The 21,141-nt window shown below is 40.6% G+C and overlaps 1 protein-coding gene and 1 non-coding gene across 2 annotated transcripts in view; one reads left to right on the forward strand and one right to left on the reverse strand.

Moving 5' to 3' along the window:
* Phex (phosphate regulating endopeptidase homolog X-linked) overlaps positions 1–8,202 on the reverse strand; it is a 202,065-nt gene extending 193,863 nt beyond the window's left edge. Inside the window, exons 1-4 of the mRNA XM_032890280.1 lie at positions 8,165–8,202; positions 7,043–7,102; positions 5,764–6,049; positions 1,170–1,238 (exon numbers count right to left, since the gene is read on the reverse strand). Of these exons, the coding sequence (XP_032746171.1) occupies positions 1,170–1,238; positions 5,764–5,881 (187 nt within the window). The 5' untranslated portion in view covers positions 5,882–6,049; positions 7,043–7,102; positions 8,165–8,202. The remainder of the gene's footprint in view (positions 1–1,169; positions 1,239–5,763; positions 6,050–7,042; positions 7,103–8,164) is intronic.
* Positions 8,203–20,396: 12,194 nt separating this feature from the next.
* Positions 20,397–20,527, forward strand: LOC116889514. Its single transcript, XR_004386458.1, has one exon. It is a non-coding gene; the product is annotated as a small nucleolar RNA SNORA17 (small nucleolar RNA).
* The last annotated feature ends 614 nt before the right edge of the window (positions 20,528–21,141 follow it).

Raw genomic sequence — 21,141 nt, forward strand, 5'->3', positions numbered from 1 at the left:
TTCATCTCAAATTCAAGGCAACATCTTCTCTCACCTGGCCTATTAGTTGTATCCTCCTTTCTGATTTTCTTTCTTCCCAAAGTTAGGTTCTCTACAGGAAGACAGGGTCTTTCCATACCTCTGCAAGCTGGTCTTGAACTCTTGGTCCTTCTAACTCTACCTCCAGAATACTGGGATTACAGCCATGTATCATCATGACTAATTCATGTGTGCTGTTTGAATTCTGAGCTTCATATTTCGATAGGCAACTACTTTACCAATTAAGCAACATCCTCCCCTTTTACCCCCCCGTGCCCCGTGTGTGTGTGTGTGTGTGTGTGTGTGTGTGTGTGTGTGTGTGTGTGTGGTTTTTGTTTGTTTGTTTGTTTGTTTTCTCCTTCTACCTAGTTCTTGGACATATAAATCCCTGGTATGAATAATAAATTTTGGTGTATTCGCTAATTAATCTCTTCTCTTCCATTCAAGAGAAAAGCCCATATGTTTAATTACCCTATGACTTCTTCTTTTGAAAAGTCCCTTGGTTCCTGCCCACTTGAAGGATGGAGGTTGGTAGAGACAGGGATTTAGCATCTTCAAATCTAGGCCCCAAATGAATTATGGGGATGTGAGCAGGATTTAATAGCTGTGCCACAATTAAGGCAACGTGAAGCATGATTTTTTTTTTGCCTTACTGTCCTCACTGATACATGGTCATGTCACCTCCAAAGAAGTCCAACTTGTATCACAGAACAGATAGACAGACCCAAGAAGGTTCCAGCAGAGGTAGAGATTTCCACAGGGTCTCTGCTTAGAATCAAACAGGCAATGTCCACTCACCCAGAAGCTGTGCCAAGTCTGCTTAAGATAAAGAGGAATCTGGCCTCAGTGGAGCCATAGGAAACTCACCACAATCCCTGGTCTCTGTGTTTTAAAAGAGGGCACCCTGCTTTCCTAACCCTTTCCTGAGTTGCTTACCATAAGGGTTGAAATATTGAACAGCTCTGTGTCTGCAAAGAAAACTGGAAAGCTAAGCTCCACTGCATCACAGCAAACCTTGAGAGTAAACTTGAATTAGATTCTGTATTTGGTCAACCTCAAGCAAACAGAATACTAAAAATACTACCTGTTTTCTCTTCTACTCCCCAAGGTACCAAAATTATAACTTGACACAGGGTGGAAAACAGACTTACCAGCTTCAATGCATTCTGGCTTCAGGCAGTACTCCTGTTTAGCTTGGAAACTTAGGAGACCTTGACTCACTAAAAGGAAAAAAAAACAGACCAAAATAAATGATTGATTTGTAGCAGACCACCACCGAGTAAAATACATTTGGACACATATGCAAGACATTTGCTATCAGTTCATATTTCTCAGTATTGACATGGCAGTCAAAAACCAAGTTGGCTCAAAGCCGAGGAACTGCTTTGATAAATATGTAAACAGCCTTGCTAGGACTCATGGTTATTCTGAAATTCTTTCCTCTTATATGGGGGAGGAGTGGATTGAGTGAGTAAAACTGGAGCCATGTTAAGGACTCTATTCTCACCAGAGCCACAGCAGCACCTAGAAGCTTACAAGAGTGTACATTTTCACTCCAGATCTGTGGATTCAGAAATTCTGGAGGTGGGGAACAGCCATATTGTGTGCCTTGAATTTGGTGACAGAGATTGAACCCAGAGCCTCTCACAAAATGAGCAGGGTGTACCCTGGAGACACATACATACACACACACACACATACACACACACACATACACATACGCACACACATACACACACACACGCATACACACACACACGCATACACACACACACGCATACACACACACACATACACATACACACATACACACACACACACAACTTTTTGTACAATTGAAATAGTTCAGTTGGTGGCAGCAACACCTATTAGGAATGTCCAGTCCTTTCACATGACAGTGTCTTTAACAAAATTCATGCTTGAGAATCATGCAATGAAGTCACAGAAAAGGCTTTTAAAAAAAATCTCATATTCTAAGTAAGTTAAGATTTTGTGTTGGGCCACATTCATAGCTGCCTTTGACAGGTTAGACACGAGTGTTTTTTCAAAAGCAAAGAAGAGTGCACTGGCTTTGAACTTCAGTTAGGATCTGATCATTAGCCAATGTGAGCCTAAAATTAAAACCTTTTTGAAAAAATATATGCTTTGCCTCTGTAGCTGGAGAAGTTATGAGGCATTCATTATTGCTGCGCTCTGTGAGTAAAAACAAGGAATCTTTGAAGATATGGCCATGAGGAAATGGACCATGGGGACCGGGAAATGCAGTCTGGAAGCCTTCGCTTTTGCTCGAGATGCAGACCTGAAGATCACCTGTCAGTCTGGCATGCCTTATTATTTATGAACCACATCGTAAGAGGAGCCTGCTTTGTCTTTGTTCTTGTTCTCTTCCCCTCCTCCAAACTGCCTTTTTATCTGTCTTACATTATAGATTCAAGAAACCTGCCTACAGAACCACTCAGGCCCATTTTCAAAAGAAGTTTTATAACATAAAAGGAGTGTTTTGATTTTTTTTTTGCAAGGGAAAAATAGGTAAAAACATATAGACAGCAAAAAAAAGGACCAGTGCGGGACATTTCAATGTACCTCAAAGGTGGAACTATGATGAGCTCTTCATTGTAGTCAGTTTTTACATGTTTACCAAGTGTACTTCAATGGTGTTCTTTTATGAGGGAAACATAAATTTTACTAGAAATAATAATAATAATTTTATTATTATTGATAATAGTTTTATTTTCAAATCTTATGAAATAAAAAAAAGTTATTCTTTTTCAAAACTTTGAGGAAAGCAGCAGGATAATCAGCAGTTTCAGGGCAAACTTGGCTACACTGTAATTTCCGAGCCAGCCTGGGCTACATGAGGAGCTGTCTCAAAGTTCTCCAAAACTAGCCTTAATTCTTTCATTAAAAAGAAATGATTATTAACACAGATGTGTAAAAAAAATCAAATACCACTTCTTTTTATCTTACAGTGTGTGTAAGGAAAGTGTCTATCCCCAAGACAGAAGAACTTAATAGAAAGTAGGAGAAAAAAACTCCAAAAGACTGGGGTCATTATCACCCTAGTAGAGACTGGAACTCACAAACCAAATCGAGGCGACTGCCTGCTTCTATTTCTGTGAAAGGCTTTGATATTTTTAATAATTGGGGGAGAGGGATTCAAGGGAGAATAATAGCTCATAATAGATAAAACGTATATGAAACTGAAGCTTCAGAATGCAGAAAGCAGGTCTTCCTGGCTCCCATTCGTGCACACGTTGTCTGTGGACACTTGAGTGCTACAATGAAACAGAACCCTGAGACAAGGAATGTGAGGCAGTGAAGCCAAAACTATTTACTATCATCTGGCCTCACAGGAAACGCTCCCAGAGCCTTGCATCTGAGAAACAGATTTCAGGGGGAAAGGAGAGGGAAGAAGTAAAGAACACTTGAAAATAAATTGATTATGGGTATCTTGTTGTACTCGATATTTTTAAGTCACCTAGGTTCTCAGATCCCACCTCAGACCACTGTAGAAGAGAAAGACAAAAGAGAGGTAAGCGAGGATGCTAGACATTGCAGACATGACTGAACTTAAACACGCAGTGCATATACTGCAAAGTCAACCAGGAAGCACCTTTTGGGGAAGATGCCAACTAGAAGATTGTCATGAAGAACATTGTTGTGCAGGCATTTAGCAAACTAGATGCAGAGTGAGTGTCAGGGGCAGACAGTAAAGAAAGGTGCTAGTGATGGGTAGTGCTGAAATAGTTTACAAAAATATAAAGGTCTCTGGGAGGGTATGGTGGTACAGGCGTATAATCCAGGCATTTGAGAGGCAGAGGCAGAAATATCCCAGGAAATTCAAGGTCAATCTAATCTATCTAGTGAGTTCTAGGCCAGAAAAGGATACATAGTGACTGTTCATAGACAGACAGACAGACAGACAGACAGACAGACAGACATCTTGAGTGGAGACCCTCAGATAGATATGCTCTGAAGCAGTGTTTCACTTGCACATGCTACTGCAGCCTCCTTCTCGTGTCTTGTGAAAATGCAGACTGTGAGTCTGTAGACCTGGGAGCCAAGCTCAAGCTTTGAAGTGATGCAGGTGGTGGAGTAGAAAAAAATAGAATACAGCAAGACCATTAGCTGGTCCTATTTACTGTCAATTATCATGAGACCTCCTCCCGAAGATTCAAGGTGAGAGCCAGGTTACTAGACCTACTGGGAAGTTATCTTTTTTCATCCCAATCACTGTCCCTCCCATCCCCCCCTCACAGAGTCCCTCCCCCACTTCTTCCCCTTATCCTTAAATCAGGCCTCCTCATAATAGCAATGCTTGGTTTAATGAACTTTACCTAAAAATTTTAGTGCTTGTATCAGCAAATCATTTTCTCACAAAAAAAAAAAAATTGCAATCACTGACCATCTTCTGAAATGCCTTGATCTCCCAGTGTAATGATCATAAAAGTAGAATTGAAAGGGGTTGCAAAATACTATTGACATCACTGAAAAGAGGAAATATTTTGACTTACATGATGACCACTTGGATTTGTAAGTCTGGGGGTATTTGTAAGCCTAACCTCTTAGGCACATTCCACATGGTCTGTAGTTCCTATCATGCCCATAACATTTCTCCTCCGCTTTTAAACTTCAGCAAGATGATCATCTAAAGCCAGCTTTGGAGAAACCTCACAACGATTTTCAAGAACCACAGATTCAGCCACAGGAGTGGGAGGTCTAGCTTCACCCGAAAGTGATATACTGATCCAATTTCCTAAGTCTTTAGCCACAGAAAACATGGAAAGGTGGATTGCTCTTTTTAGCAGGGTTCTCAACCACACAAGCCTAACTCTTTTAAAAGTTAATTACTGGCTTTCTCCTGCCAAAATAAACAGGGCCTTCTGCATCCTGCATATGCCAGAGGATGTTTTCAGGACTGGTGCATTTCAAAGTACACCTAGAATGTCTTAAGTATAGGGCTTGTTTCTAGGTGACCTTCAAGCCAATGAAATACTATGAGTTATATAAGAAAACTGTTACAAGGGAGAATAGCCAGGGGTTTGGAAAGTCTAAACTTTTGAGCATCCCCTGTCTCTTTCTAACAGAGTTCATCTTTCGTTTCCCCCTAGGAATATGCTTTTGTCTCCGCATTCTCTCTGAGAACATCATTCTCACAGGAGTTATTACAATAATTGAATCACAATGCTTTTCAAATCTTAAGAGGAAAACCTCTGTTTCCTTCACATTCATTTTTAATCGATTAGAAAGGTGAAGTTAACCATTTTGCATCCATCAAAATCACTGGATTTAAAAAGACTCAAAGAATCCCATTTAAGGACTGATTTATCTTTTGTGAATTGCACTTTGTAGCGTGTTCCACTGAACATGAACAAAAGTCAAACAAAAAGAAATTCTGGTATGGTTGTTCCCCCACAAAACAAATGCAAGCAAAATAAATACAACTATGAATTTGTAAACACTCAATTTGTGAAATGTAATAAATACATAGACTTTTCCCTCAGTGCAACCGAATCCCCCAGCCATTCCAAACCACTTTCTAATCCAGTTTGCATTCTAGACTATATATTTAATACTAAAGAAAAGCTTCCTTTTTTTATTGACATAGCTGATTGAAACTGAGGTACATCTCTATTTTTGAACATAAGCAAACAGCCTGCATTTATGACAAGGGTTTCTAAAATAAAGAATTAGAGTCTCCATTGATGCCCAGCTCAGTCCCCTGGCCTCTGGAGTTCCACTTACCTAGAAAGAGCAGTGTGCCCAGCACCAGGGTGCCACTAATAAACAGGGCCAGTGCAATCCGAATGCCTCGGTTGGTCCCCTTTCCAGTCTCCATGGTGCTCCCTGCTTCTGCTTCCATCAGAAGGGCCGAAGAGAAGACTCAGAAAGTCACTTTTCGTGGTTTGGTGGCTGGTCTCAAGAGTTTGTCAGGCGTTTGACATTCAAGACTCTCTTGCTCGTCTGCTAATAGACAGCTTTAAAAATTCCTGTCAGGAAACTTCCCCTCGACACACTTTCTCAAATAATCCTTCACAAATGAAATAAAAGAAACTCAAAATATTGGTTGCCTTGGCTCTCTCTTGACTAGACAAAACAAACAGCAGTTGCTTTATCTCGGTGCTCTCCCCCAGCAAAGTTCCTCTCAAGCGATTGTTTGGCAGGCTTTTTGCTCAAGCATTCCGATTATACATGTTTTACTAGGTTGCTGCACAGATGTTTTAGCAATTTAAACGTATAGTCACTTGGGGAGGAAAAAAAAATGTCTTTATCAAAAGTGGATTCTCAACCTCCCCCTAAGCATGATAAGTTAGGTGGCAAGGACAGTCCGCATCCACTTCAGGATCTCAATTAGTTACAGATTTCTGCTATGAGAGTCATTCTCCTTGTCTGAACTGTCATCGTCAAAAGTTACTCTTTCAGTGTGTTAGTCCCCTTTTAAAGTCTTCTAAGAGTTCCTGGGATAGCCTGAAGCATTTTATTTTAGGAACGTTGTGTGTGATAGCATGTGCCAAAAATCAGTCATAGTCCACTGCAGTGCAAAGTAGCAATTAAGACAACCTACAGAGGCGATGGTTTGGACTGGAACTTTTTTTTTAGGAAGAAGAAAAGTATCTTTGTGGTGCTAAGAATTGTACAAAAGACAGTTAAGTATATGAATTAAGCTTATTATCAACCACAAACGATATAGTAAAAAGTCTTTTTTCCCTGTGTGTTTTGATGAGCACAGCACCCTTGTATTTTGTTCTCTAGCTCCTCCCAGGCAGCCTCTGCTTAGCAAGTTTTTGTGTTTCCCTAAAGTAGTTATTTCAGCAGCTTCCTGAGAATTAATTCAGACTTATCTGGGTCCACAAGAAAGATTGATTAATCACATTCTTTGTTTACGATCAAATTCAAATTAGGAAAAGCTGCTTTCTTCCTGGGGAAGGGCAATTGACATTTCAATAATACTGAAAGGATTTGGACTTTTATTACTTAATGATACAGGTACTGCTAATTCACAGGACAGTGAATTGATACTCACTTATGCCTATCTAGGCAGAGGTCAGAAGATGGTGGGAGTATGGGAGGATGATTCAGGAACCTGTGTAAACCAGAAAAACAAAATCTGTGCACATAGCTTTGGCAGTGACACCAGACCTCAGCCGATACCAATAAAGGAGGTACAACATGACTACCCAATCAGCACTTAATCCCACAGCATGGGGTTTCCCAGGTTTAAAATTTTATTCCAGCTGGGAGGTGGTGGGGCACGTTTTTCATCCTAGCATTTGGGAGGCAAAGGCAGACAGATCTCTGAATTCAAGGCCAGCATGGTCTACAGAGTGAGTTGCAGGACAGTTAAGGCTATTACATAGAGAAACCCTCTCTAAAACAACAACAACTACTACAAAATACTCTCTAACATATCTTGACCATACTTTCTGCTTGTTTCATTTAACCCCAAACTCAGGCAGATATCTAATCCTTTCAGCAAGCTAGCAACATCACAACATGGTGAAGCCCTTCTGTGTCCATTGGCTATCAGTGTTGCTTCATTGCTGACAGATGTTTCCCAAGGTTTGTTCTTGGTTTCATAACACATCTTAAGTGTGTGAGCTTCATGGGTCCAAGGACAGTCCCTGTAATTTTCAGTGCTATAGCCCCAACAACAACAGTTCCTGGCCTAACACAGTGAAAGAGAAGAGAAAAGCAAGGAAAATGACCCAAGTTAAAAATGACCAAGTTATCCCTAGTTAAAAAGCAGCCACAGGAACCAGTCTCTTCACTTCTTTAGAAGGGGGCGGGGCTTCTAAATACTCTACTGATAATGGTACTTCGGGTGGACAGAGTGCTTTTGGTTTTAATCTCACATGAAACAAATTTATATGACAGCAAATGCATTTGTAACTCCAACATGGAAGCATTGACTCAGGTAGCACAGGGCCTAAGGTGGCAAGGTGGTGATGGGATCATTGTGATCATACTGCATTTCAGCAGGTGACAATGTTCTCTGTGCACAGGGGAGAGAAAAGCCACTCAAGGACGACACGAGGGAATCATTTCCTGCCTCTTCCTTTCTCTTCCCACTCTCTTTGTACCTCAAAAGTCCCATCTGGTTTGGAATGGTGACTGAGGGTTATCAGTTGAAGTAGCCTTCACCTACCTTAGACTGGTAAATCCCCAGAAGTGAGAGAGATTTGGGGGTCCCATTGAAGTCCCACCCACCAGTCATTTGCAGACAGGACTTCATTCCTGAATGTTTAACATCTGAGAAAAAAAAAAAAAAAAAAGAAAGAAAGAAAAAAAGAAAAGAAAGAAAGAAAGAAAGAAAAGAAAGAAAAGAAAGAAAAGAAAGAAAGAAAGAAAGGGACACCAATACACCAAACACACTTCCAATGATAGTAATAGAAAACTTGATGCTTTCCATTCCAAACTTAGACGTGTGTAGAAAAGAATGCACTTGATTCATGAAAATAACTCTATGGAAGTAAAAACACAGCTCTCAAGTTGTTAAAAATAGTTTGCTGAATATAATGTAATGTAATGTAGGCTCCTTTTACTCACCAAAGAAATTAAAGGAACATTTGAGTGTGGGTGGGATTGACGGAGGACAGGGTGTGGGTGTATCATTCCTTATAAGGCGCATTCTTCATTATGTGTCATTTTCTGCATTAATTTCTCAGCCTTTTGGGAGATCGTGATTACTTGTACTGAAAATAAAGGCACTTAAAAACAAATTAGGATGACAAAATACCTTAGGCCAAAAGAAATAAGTTCAAGGTACAGCTGAATAATGAGTGTTCACAAAAGGTCAAAGAAGAGGGCTGTAAAAGAAAGTACATTATCAGCCCAATCTGGTTTATTCTCTGTTTCTGTTAATAGTTTTGTCAGATCACTTATGGCTCCATTCATGCTACATGGTCAAAGGTTCTATAGTTCTGTGGCAAACATTTTTCTCTGTGAAGCTTAGAATGTTTTACTCTCCAGCCCATTGGGGGACAAAAAAACAAAAAGAAAGACAAAGAAAGAAAAAAGAAAGAAAGAAAAGAAAGAAAGAAAGAAAAGAAAGAAAGAAAGGAAGGAAGGAAGGAAGGAAGGAAGGAAGGAAGGAAGGAAGGAAGGAAGGAAGGAAGGAAGGAGAGAGAGAGAGAGAGGAAGAGAAGAGAGAAGGAAGGAAGGAAGAAGAAAGAAAGAAATGCTACCTCTTCAAATGACATACAAAACCCATGCTGACCTGCAACTCAAAATTGCTCCAATCTATGCTCGTGGAATAGAAACCATTGTGTCAAAGAAATTGAAGAATGGATCTTTATCTGAAACTACAATAATGAGACTCTAGAATATTACCCTGTGTGTTGGAGAATGGAAAGTCATTATTCACAGGAAGGGGATTGTCCAAAAAAGACTCCTTCTTCAGAGCCATGAAAATGAGTTAACTGGCAATTTCTGCAGGGTAAATTTGTTGACAGCATGATATACATACTTGTTTCAAATAAAAGCATTCCAAACCAGGTTGGGTCTTAAATGCAATCAATTAGCAAATCAAAGAAGTCTCTTGACACTTTCTCAGGTTCGTGGCCACATGCAAAAGCTCATGGAAAAAAAAAAACAAGAAGTAAAACTAGAAATTCAATAATGGTCAACTGGCCTCAGGTATGAAAATACTTGAAATCTTTGGCAACTTCAGCACAAAACTCTCCCTAGAGCACACAAGCCTAATCAGAATGGCAGTGTCCTAAGCAGAAATCTGAGTGAGATTTCTCAAAAATTCCAAAACGAGGACCTGAGAGAATTAGAAACTTGACACCATAAATCTGTTGAGACCGTTTAATAGAGTTCCTCATGCTGTAATGACCCCTGACCATAACATTATTTTTGTTGGTACTCCATAACTACAACTTAGCTACTGTTATGAATCATAATGTAAATATTTCTGAAGATAGAGGTTTGGAAAGGGGTCAGGGCTCACAGAGTTGAGAAACAGTGATATAAAGGAAGGTTTCCAAATGAGCCAAGGCCTGCCTTGAGGTCGGACTTACTTGAACACTGCTCACTTGCTCTGGAAGATTCACAAGTGAGATTTTCTTAGCCATGCATGATGGCGGCAGCCTGTAATCCCAGCACTCAGGAAGTAGAAGCAAGAAAATGAGAGAGAGAGAGAGAGAGAGAGAGAGGAGAAAGTGACCGGGTTGCCAGCTGAAACCCATCTTTGTGCTAGACAGAAATACATCCAGTGATTGTACATGTGCGGGGGTCTTTAGTTTCAAGCTATAAAATCAGTGAGGAAGAAGGAAATTATTCAAATCCTGAACAATATTTTCATCCAGTCACTCGAAAGAGGATGGTGCAGGAGACAAAGAACAAGCTAGGCAGGAAAGCTAACTAGTGAAAATGCCACCTAGGGACTGTGTGTAAGACCTGGTCGTTTGTTGGCTTCAGACCAAGTTCAAATTTCCTGCCTCCTACTAATGAGATACATTACTTACTTTACTCTGCTTTCTTGGAACATCTTTCCTAATTAGATCTTCTTATCTCCTTTTTACAGATAAAGAAATTGAAGTTTAGAACTATTAAGTGATTTGCTGAAGGTCACAGGACCACATTTGTCGGAAAGCCAACATGGTTTCAAATTCAAATTCTTGCTCTCTCCCCTATTGCCTGATAAGTTTGCTTATCAGGTAATTAGCAAAGGTAGGCATAGCGTGTCAAAGTGACACTTGAGCTGTGGCGAAGGGATAAACTATGCTCCCTTTAATTCTCTTGTTTACAAGACTAATTATCAGACGTCAGTCCCTTAACAGGGACAGCAGCCATCATTTAATGTGGAGCGGGGAAGGGGATGTTTTCAGTTGGAGAACATACAGAGCAGTGCAGTTCCTGCTGTGCTGCTGTTGCTAATTGAACATTAGAAGAGATATATAAATCTGAACAGCGATTTAATTCATGCGCTGTACTTGGTCATGTTTGAGCCAAGAGGGTATATTTTCACTCGGTGACTTTTTTCCTTTTACATTTGAAATAGTTCACAAAGTATCAGGTATCCTATGAATCTTCCTACATATTTCATTGTGGTTGATGGTGTCCCTCATATGCCCGATTCTCCTCATCTCCCTAACACTACCCTGCTTTTAACCTTTCCATCCCCGTGTTACCTCTTCCTCATTCAGATCTCATGTGTTCTACTTGATTCCATGATTTTCTTAGCACCTTGGACATACAACTGTGTATTAGGGTCACATTCACTCTATGTATATTATGTTGACTGTTCTGCTGTGTTCTCTAGGTGAAGTTGCTAAAGCTGGCTGGAGGAAATGAAAGTAATATGATGGGTAAATGACAGAACCTAATGGAGATTCAACTCTGTCTAATATGCACTTGGATTTTCTCTTCTAAGACTATGGTAAGACAACAAACACAGAGGCAGTCTCTGAAAGAAGTTTATTAGTTCCAAGAGGGGTCATATACAAATGGAACTGGACCACGTTAGCTAGTATGCAGAAGAGGGGAGGGGAAACCACAAACATGGGGAAAGTAAGGTAAAGAGCCGAATGGGCTTCAGAGCAAGTGGTGCAAATAATTCCAGCAGGTTCTAGTCAACAGAAACAATGTATAGTGCACTAGGTCCCCGTGCACTGGGTGACCGAGGACAACAAAGCAGTGTACCCAACTGTGCTATCTTCAAAAGAGGAGAAGATGCAGATATGGGTTCAGGAGTCATAGGTTTGTCTATCAAAGGCCCAGGCAAATCCTTTATTATCTCTGTAAATCTGCTTTCTGTGGAAAAGATAGACTTTCTAGTGCTCTGGACCATTACAAGATGTTAAGCATTATAAAAACTTTAATGTATGTGTGTGTATGTGTGTGTGTGTGTGTGTGTGTGTGTGTGTGTGTGTGTAAAACAGATGCAGATCTCAACACATACCATTTCCAATGCATCCCACTACACAGCACTTTTTAAAAAATTAGCTAACTTTTTATCCAATTAGCCTGTACGTACTACATCTTCAGACTGAGCAAGCCAATCCTGTACCCTCACTTACACCACTAACCTAAGGAAGACTGATTTCTTTAAACTTTACTTAATAAGAGTTAATTATTCAAGGGGCATATATTTAGATGCTTATGAAAGCAAGAAACTCTGAGGAATGAATGTATCTCAAGTTGGAGAGGACTGGTTAAAACACACACCACTGGGCTCTACCTTGGAGTTTCTGATTCAGTAGAGCATGGGTGATTGATATTTGCATTTCTAACCACTTTCCAGATAATGATGTTGCTGCTGGTCTAGAGACCACATATTGGAAACCACTGACTTAGAACAGTCATAATTTTTTTTTACAGTGCAGTAAAGTGAGCTCAAGAACCAACAAAGCTAAGCACTAATCTGGTGTTGGAAAACCAGCCAGTTTAATGTTTAACAGCCAGTGTGCATGCCACTGTTTTAGAGTAAATGTCCCTCAAAGTACCATGTGCTGAAGGCTTGGCTCCTAGCCCATGGCACTTTGGGGAGGAGGCAGAACCTTTAAGAGGTACAGCCTAGTATGTTTTCACCCAACCCTTGGCATGATCGTGGAATGTTTTGGGATTTTGACCCTTTTCTCTCCCTCTTTTTGACATCCTAGCCATGAGATAATTTTATCATCCACAACTGCCTCACCACAGGCTTAAAGTGGCAGAGCGAAGTGATCATGGGCAAAAAGTCCTGAAACTGTGAACCAAAATAAATCATTTTCTCTTCTCGAGTGTATTGCTTAAGGAATTTTTTTGTTCCATTTTGGAAAGCTTATGAACATTCCAAAGGACTGGGTCCAATTTCAGTGGCCCTGCTGTACTTGGCACCACTGCTCAGTTGCTGGATCTGGAGGGTCACAAAATAAACTGGCATGCATCAGACTGTAGGAGCCAGAGCTTAGAAGGAGGCATCTCAACAGCTGTAGCCAAACTGGTAGCAACCAAATGAGCTACAGTCCTGAGTCAAAACCAAACAGACTTTTTATTTGGTTGGTTGGTTGGTTGGTTGGTTGGTTGGTTGCTTGCTTGCTTGCTTGCTGCTTGCTTGCTTGCTGCTTGCTTGCTTGCTGCTTGCTTGCTTGCTGCTTGCTTGCTTGCTTCCTTGTTTTTCAATACAGCATTTCTCTGTGTAGCCCCTGTTGTCCTGGAACTCATTCTGTAGACCAGGCTGGCATCATACTCAGCAATTCACCTATCTCTGCCTCCTGAGTGCTAGGACTAAAGGTTTGTGATGCCACCACCCGACTTCAAATAGGTTTTACCTGGGGAGTGAAAGCCTTCAGTGGTTGGCTGTTGTTAGCACTTAGGAACAGTATCAAAATCCTTGCACATGCAATATACTCTGAGCTCATAAGTGGATGGTTCAATTTACATCCTACACATCAGCAATTCTGAGCTCTTCCACATAGTTAAATAGTAGTAGACTAGCTAAGGATTTTTTTACCCTTTGTGAAAAAAAATATCCTCTTTTGCCTGGAAAACTAGTTCCTCAGGAAACTCATACTCATACTTAAGAATCAACTCGAATTTACTTGGAAAGATCATTTTTCTTCTCAGACCATTTTTCTTCCCATTGTCACACTTAGAAAAGTATTGTAATAGTGTCTTGGTAGAAAGTGTCTCCAATTACAGGGCTAGAGAGATGGCTCAGTGGTTAAGTGCTTGTGGTTCAAGATGCAAGCTCTCAGCTACTGTTCCAGCATCATGCTGGCCTGTCTGCTGCCATACTCCAGGTCATGATGGTCATGGACTCTCACCCTCTAAAACTGGAAAGCTCAAGTAAATTCTTTGTCTATAAGTTCCTTGGTCAAGGTACGTTGTCGCAGCAATACGAAAGTAACAAAGACAGGCTCCATGAAGGTTATACTTTGGCTTGCAACCCATTCTGTAGTATACTCAATGAACGTTTCCCAGATAAAAGCCCTCAAACCTCCATTTTCCGGGCACCTCTGCCAGCTATCTCTCTGGTAAAGTCTATCAGTAGGAGTCTGATGGGAGACTAGGAAACAGGAAGAATACAGAAACCAGGTTTCACTTTTCTTTCCTGTTCCCACCTTTATCCAGGGATCTAGGAAGTGAGTAGGAGCCCCTACAAAGGCAGCAGCCGCTCCTGCTGCAAATGGGACACAGCAGAGCAGTCTGACTCCAGCAGCCACAGGGACTGTGGTATCTGGGGCCCAACTCTGCAGCAATGATATTATGCACAAATGCCCCGGAGTCTGGGTCACATTCCCTCCCTCATTTTGCTACCTCAGCCTTAACATTAGCAGTCTTTATGTTCTAGGTAAGTGCATCTCTTCAGCTCTCCCATTCCCTCTGTAACCAATTCCTCACACTAAGTCTACCGTCTAAAATACCGAGAGTGGTTTCTGCACTCACGGCTGAATACTCATGACTATCCTTCCCTTTTCTCGAAATTCCTAGCTGCTCCATTCGTGATGATGTATGTGGCTCTGCTGCCAGGCAGAATAGCACAATGCTGGCGTTAGGGAAGGACATGGTTCCTGGGAGCAAACTGGTTGGTTTCTAGCACTGCTACTTAGTGCTGTGTGACCTTAGTGAAATCACCTGGGCACTCACAGTCCCAATACGACAAACGTAGACAGCAATGATTTCTACCCAATAGGGTTACTATAAGATGAATGGCTAAACACTAAACACGGTGGTTAAGAGTGTGACTGGTATTATAATTGCTGTGCTTAATGTTTTATATCTTATCATCTACAGATATACTTGTTAATGTTTCCCATTGTTTGTTTTTTTATTTTTATTCAGAGCTATCTAGGCATATGTGAAGTATTCAGTACAGGAATAGCAAGGTGGCTCGGCAGGTGAAATAACCAAGCCTAAAGACCTGCGTTCAATCCCTGGGATCCCCGTGGTAGATGGAGCAGACCAACTCTAGCAGGCTGTCTTCATACCCAAACATACAGAAGCATTCATTAATGTGTATGTGCACACAGAGAAAAAGAAACAGAGTTTGAAAAAATTTAAATGAATATTCAGTGCAGACCTGGATAAGGAGAAAGGAGGAATGAAGAGGAAATAATGACATTGCAGAGGAATAGAGGGAAGGGGATATTTTATAGCCACAAATTTGGTGCAGAATATTTGGTTGATTTTTGTTCTCATTGTCTGTTTGCTTCCTTTTAGAGTCTCACTCCATAGCTTACACTGACCTCAAACATATTGACCAAGCTGGCCTCAAATTTCTTGGAATCCTCCTGCCTCCTGAGTGATTTTATGTGCAATGCCAAGCCTGGTCACAATGATTTTTTTAATGTCACCTCATCTCTTATCCCATTGTTTGCTCTTCATTGCAAACACTAGTCACCGTCCAGCCTTCACTCCCCGGCAGTAATAAAGACAATCAACTGTGAACACACACACACGGCTTCTTCCTATTCTATAAGTATCTTTGGATTTGGGATAATCATTTGAACATGTTTGGCAGTTCTGGGATCTGATAGGGAAGGTATGTGACTTTGTAGGATGAATGTACTTGAAATCTCAAGATTACAGAAGTCAGTCTGACAAGGCAAAGTCCACAATGTAAATTTTGTAGCCAGGAGAAAGACAGTAATGCTTTGTTTTGTTTTAAAACCTAGAACAGTTGTCATAATCAAGGCTCTCTTCATGGTTCCAAGGCTCAATTCCTTTGCATGACTCCTTCAGTCCTGGGCTGTCAACTGCAACTGAGGCTGCACCTTCCCCAATAGCCTTCCATGGCCTCTCATAGTGCCAAGCTTCTGCTGTTCTTCATGATTCCTTCAGGCCTTCAAAACCAGTACCACATAACTCTTTCACATTACCAAGTACAACTACAGCATGAAGAACAACATTGGTTATCTCTGGAACACAGCTTCCTTTTTAAGTACACTGTAGCTGTCTTCAGACAGACCATAAGAGGGCATCAGATCCCATTACAGATGGTTGTGAGCCACCATGTGGTTGCTGGGATTTGAACTCAGGACCTCTGGAAGAGCAGTCAGTGCTCTTAACCACTGAGCCATCTCCCCAGTCCCCAGGAATGTGTTTCTTTCAAGGCAGTAGTCATCGATTATTGTCCATATGTTTCATGAGTTATCATAATAACTTACCTTTAGAATACTTAATGTCAAATGACAAATGCTCTTTGACATACCAAGTTTTGTTTTGCTTAAATCAAGACATATATCTCTCTTCTCTGGAAGCTTCATATAATAGAATATTTGGGGGGGGTGATGTCCATAAAATAAGAAAAGGAAACTGTCTTAGGGTTTCTAGGGTTAGGATGTTGTGAAGAGACACCATAACCACAGCAGCTCTTATAAAAGAAAATATTTACTTAGAACTAGCTTACAATTTCAGACGTTTAGTTCATGGACAGACATGGTGCTGGAAAAGGAGCAGAGGGTTCTACATCTGGATTCACAGGCAGCAGGAGACTGTCACACTGGGTGTAGCTTGAGCATACATGAGACCTCAAAGCCTGCCTCCACAGCGACACACCCTATGATCCAAGTATTCAAACACAGGAGTCTATAGAGGCCATAGCTATTTAAATCACCACAGAAATGAATATTTCTAAATTTTAATTGTTAAATTTTCCATTTTGTAATAGACATGAAAGTTTTCAACTCTAAAAGAGTTGAATTAACACCATGTAATGGTTGTCATTATTCTTCTAAGTATAGCTCAACTAGTATTCACTAGTCATACAGTTTGGCAATATACGGAACCAACTCCAATACTGTTCATATTTAAAAAACACTATAATATAGCTCCTTAATCCAACCCTTACATTAAAGGTCTGATAAAAAAACACATACCAAGTAGTAGTCCAGTCTCATGCCATTTAAGACTATAAATCATGCTACCAGCTATGAAATCAAATACGTTCTATCCTCCCTTCATTACAAATATATCCCATGCCCACCTGGCAGGCCAGATCATAATTCAGAATTCTCAGATTCCATGGAATCCTAGGTAGAAATATAGTGATGAGTTGGCGCTGGACATCAGCCCACCCCTTCGCTACACAAACCCAACATCCTAGACAACGGGTACTGGAATGAAAAACTGAGAAAGAAAACCTAATGGCCACTCAAAGTACAAGTTGCTTCTAAGCAAATTTTGATATGATATTTTGAGTTCTGTAAATACAGTTATGTGTTTTAGCGGGAGTACACAAGTGTGTCCCACTAGCAAGGAAGGCCCTTCATTCCATGGCAAGGATATCTCATGGCTCAAGGATAGCAAGTGTAGAGCATTGCTGAAGCCAGGACCCAGTGCCCAGGGCTGAACCATAGTCCCCATCCAACACACCAAAGTAGACGGAAACTACAAGAGTATTTTTCAAGCAGAGAAATCAGATCCTAAATGCCAGAAATGAACTATCAAGGGCCCTGACAGCTGAAGGAGAAAGGAAAAGACCTCGGTTATGGGTTCTTCAAGTCATTTATGCAAGCTCATGTCTTTAAGCAGACAATGTTTTTCGATATGTCAAATCCTAGGAATATTTTATCACATTATTATTATATAAAGTACACCAGGTGATGTATGAATCTTGAAAATGCAATACATTATGCAAATAGAAAAAATCATTTGTCTTTCTAAGTAGGTGAGCAACAATATATTGCACAATAAGCTGCTTTGCTTGAATTCTAAGCCATGAATGCATCTGAACTTTACTGTTAAGGCTCCAAAACCTAGCATTATTTCATGGCAATAACTCCCAATCATAAGCACTCAGATGGTCAATTCCATCTAATCGCTCACATTCCTTTAATGGTGAAAAGCTGCAGTATTTTTGTTTGAAGCCAACACACCAAGTCCCATGGTATACTATAATTAAGAACGACTGTTTACTTTTTCTTAAATACCCTGCACCCCACCTCAAAAGCTAGACATTAAAGTACTAAATATAATGATCTTGGTAAGCCAAATTGCTATGTTCCTAGCAGCCCTTCCCTGCTGCTTCCCTTAAACATTTCTATCTGAAATGATAGAAAAAGAAAAAAAATAGAAACCTGGGAAATATACAGCTATGTACTTTGACCATATCTTCCACCTAACTACCAGTGTTTCCATTTGAGCACTTAAAAACATTCACTGCTCTCTCTATCTCTTTTGTTCTGTCTTAAGCAATTTTGTTTTCATGCATATTGTTTTAATGTTTATGTATACACCTTGCGGGACCATGAAACACTGCCCAAAGAGTCAGTCTCCCTGGTAGATGGGCAGATGATGGGATCTATTTCAAATTTTTCAGTCTTCTTGGTTTCTTTAGTAAACATATAAAAAGATCCATGATGCTATTAAATAAATGATCACCTCATGGTCTCCGTAAACTATGTAATACAAATTAAACATTCTGAATCCAGAAAATTTTGAGTGATATAACAGCAGAGGGAAAATTCCATACTTGATAGGACACAGGTAAAAATGAAGATAGGGTAAAAAAAAATCTTATACAAAGTTACCTTTAAGCTATGTATATAACGTGTGTGTGTGTGTGTGTGTGTGTGTGTGTGTGTGTATGAAGCATTACTTTTTAAATACCTGGACTAAGGTATTAACATATTATATTAGTCTGTTTTTAACTGCTATGGCAAACTAGCTTTAGACTGAACACTTTAAAAAGAAAACAGGTTCATGAGCACAATACTTTTGCTCAGCCCTGTTGAGGCCCTTCTATGTCACAACATGGCAAATGGTATAACAGCAGAAGTATATGCAATGAGAGAGATTAGGTGGCAAAACAGGAAAGTAAGACATGAAGGCTCACTCACTTATTTTACACACACATATATATATATATATATATATATATTATTTTTTTTTTAAAACCAGGTCTCTGTGAAACCCTGGATATCCTGGAATTTGCTCTATAGACCAAACTGGCCTTGAACTCATAGAGATCTGCCTGCCTCTGCCTCCAAAATGCTGGGATTAAAGGTATGTGCCACCACCACTCAGCTGCCTCAGTCTTTTATAACAACCCATTCCCTCGAGAACAAATTCATTCCAGAAGACAGTGTCTGGCAACACAATCACCTAATTACATACTAGTCCACCTCTTAAAGGATTCTCTGACTTTATATTTCCACACACAAGCTCTTGAGGAAAAAAAGGACCATCCAAACCACAACATCCATTTCTTTATATTTAACTGTGTGTGGGTGGATTCCATATGCTGAAATATTCAATCCATAAATCTCAGAACCTTAGCTATAACTGTAATGTTTGATAAAATGTATCATTCAAAGCATCTTTACTAATTTAATGTGATGTGACTGCTTAGCATGATTCCACATAACTTAATACTAATTTAATATTTAAAGTTAATGATTAAAAATAAATTATATAATGTCGCTCATTATATATGCCAAGTGGGACAGGGTAGCAACCCCTTGTAATTCCAGCACTCAAAAAATAAAGGAGGATCAGGAATTCAAGGATAGCCTTGGCTACATAACTCCAAACCCAGCCTAGGCTACATGAGATCTTTTCTTAAGGGAGGGAGGGAGGGAGGAAGGAAGGAAAGAAAGAAAAAATGGAGGAATGGAGAAAGGGAGGGAGGGAGGAAGGAGAAAATGGAGGAAGGGAGAGCGGGAGGGAGGGAGGGAAGGATAAAAATTCCAGCTATATTATGATCAATTTTTCCCTTTCAGAGATATTTTAAAACAAAATATTATCCATTGACATTCTGTAGCCACATCTATATCTTTTTTTTTGGTGTAGACATATCAACTGTTACTTTCTCAAAGTCCAAAGCAACTGAAAAAAACCCAAACACAAGTCCATGAAAAAAAAGGTTGTGATTTTGTTTTGGAGGGTTTCTTTTTTTTTTTCAGGGGAAGAGAAGCTTGCAGTGCTGGAAATGAAAACCAGAGCATTGGGCACACTGTGTAAGCATGGGCCTATATCCCCAGCCACAAATGAAAACAAATGGATCTTAATCATGAAATGGATAATTTAGCCAAATGTCTTGGGATTAGTGGCATGCACAATAGAAAAAGAATGTTTTAACAGCTCAAGCAACACTATCTTTGCTCACAGCTTACATTTTTAAAAGAAGAAGAAACGCAGAGAATTGAAAGACCCAATTATAAAATGCATGAGTTTAAGACACTGAACATTATGAAAAATCAATCTAGGGAATGGTTTCTAAAATAAGACACAACAAATACAAAGCAAAAGAAACACAGTGACAAGTTTGACTACATCAAAATATGGTTAAAAACGAAAAGACAGCTACAAACTAAAAGGAGACATGCCAAAGTATAGACAAAAAAGGAGTAGTTGGGGCTGAGGAGATGGCTCAGTCAACAAAGCGCTTGCTAAGCAAGCATGAAGACCTGAGTTTGGATCCCCAGAACACACATAAAAATCAGCAATGACCTGCCCCTAGTGGTGTTACAGGTATGGGCCACTGTGTCACATGTGCATCATCAGGTGGCAGAGGAGAGAGATTTTGCCAGTGCTCAGTGTTCTGACCTATGGACATCTGAATTATTAGTACCCTAACATTCCCTGAAAAAGTGAACCTGAGATGACCATCAGGGCAGTACTGAGAAGGCCCGGACAGGCTCCTAAGGCAGGTAGTGAGGTGACGATGCCCCTGACAGGAGTGAGTCTCAGACAGATGGGGCCAGGTGGGCAGGCCCAGGTGAGGAGCAAGCCCAAAGTGGCCAACCGCCAGTCCAGCACCATGGGGCCCTATCAGGGAGCCAGTGAGATGACCACCAGTTTGGTGCTATGCAGGCTTGGGGGACAGAGTGGGAGGGAGGCAGACCATACCAAAGATAACCCTTGCCCAGTGCCACAATGCATAGCACCCCTGAGATGACCTCAAATACTCAGAGACCCCAGGCTCCACTAAGAGGAAAAATGCAAGAGAAAGAGAAACAGAAGGATATGGGCACGTTGAAGAGGCAGAACTGGAGACTCAGGGGTAGTAAGGAACAGTCTGATTCAAGTAGCTGGTGATGCCACATGGGACCATGGTGAGGCCTGCCACCAGAGGCCACATTCTGGGTCCATTGCCTTGCATCAGCAGGAATCTGTTATCACCAAAGTCCAGGCAGATGGCGTCCGGTCTGGGCTGCTACCTGGGGACGTGTTGATATTTGAGGGCTATGCAAT

The sequence above is a fragment of the Rattus rattus genome, chromosome X (assembly GCF_011064425.1).
Source record: "Rattus rattus isolate New Zealand chromosome X, Rrattus_CSIRO_v1, whole genome shotgun sequence".
Lineage (NCBI taxonomy): Eukaryota > Metazoa > Chordata > Mammalia > Rodentia > Muridae > Rattus > Rattus rattus.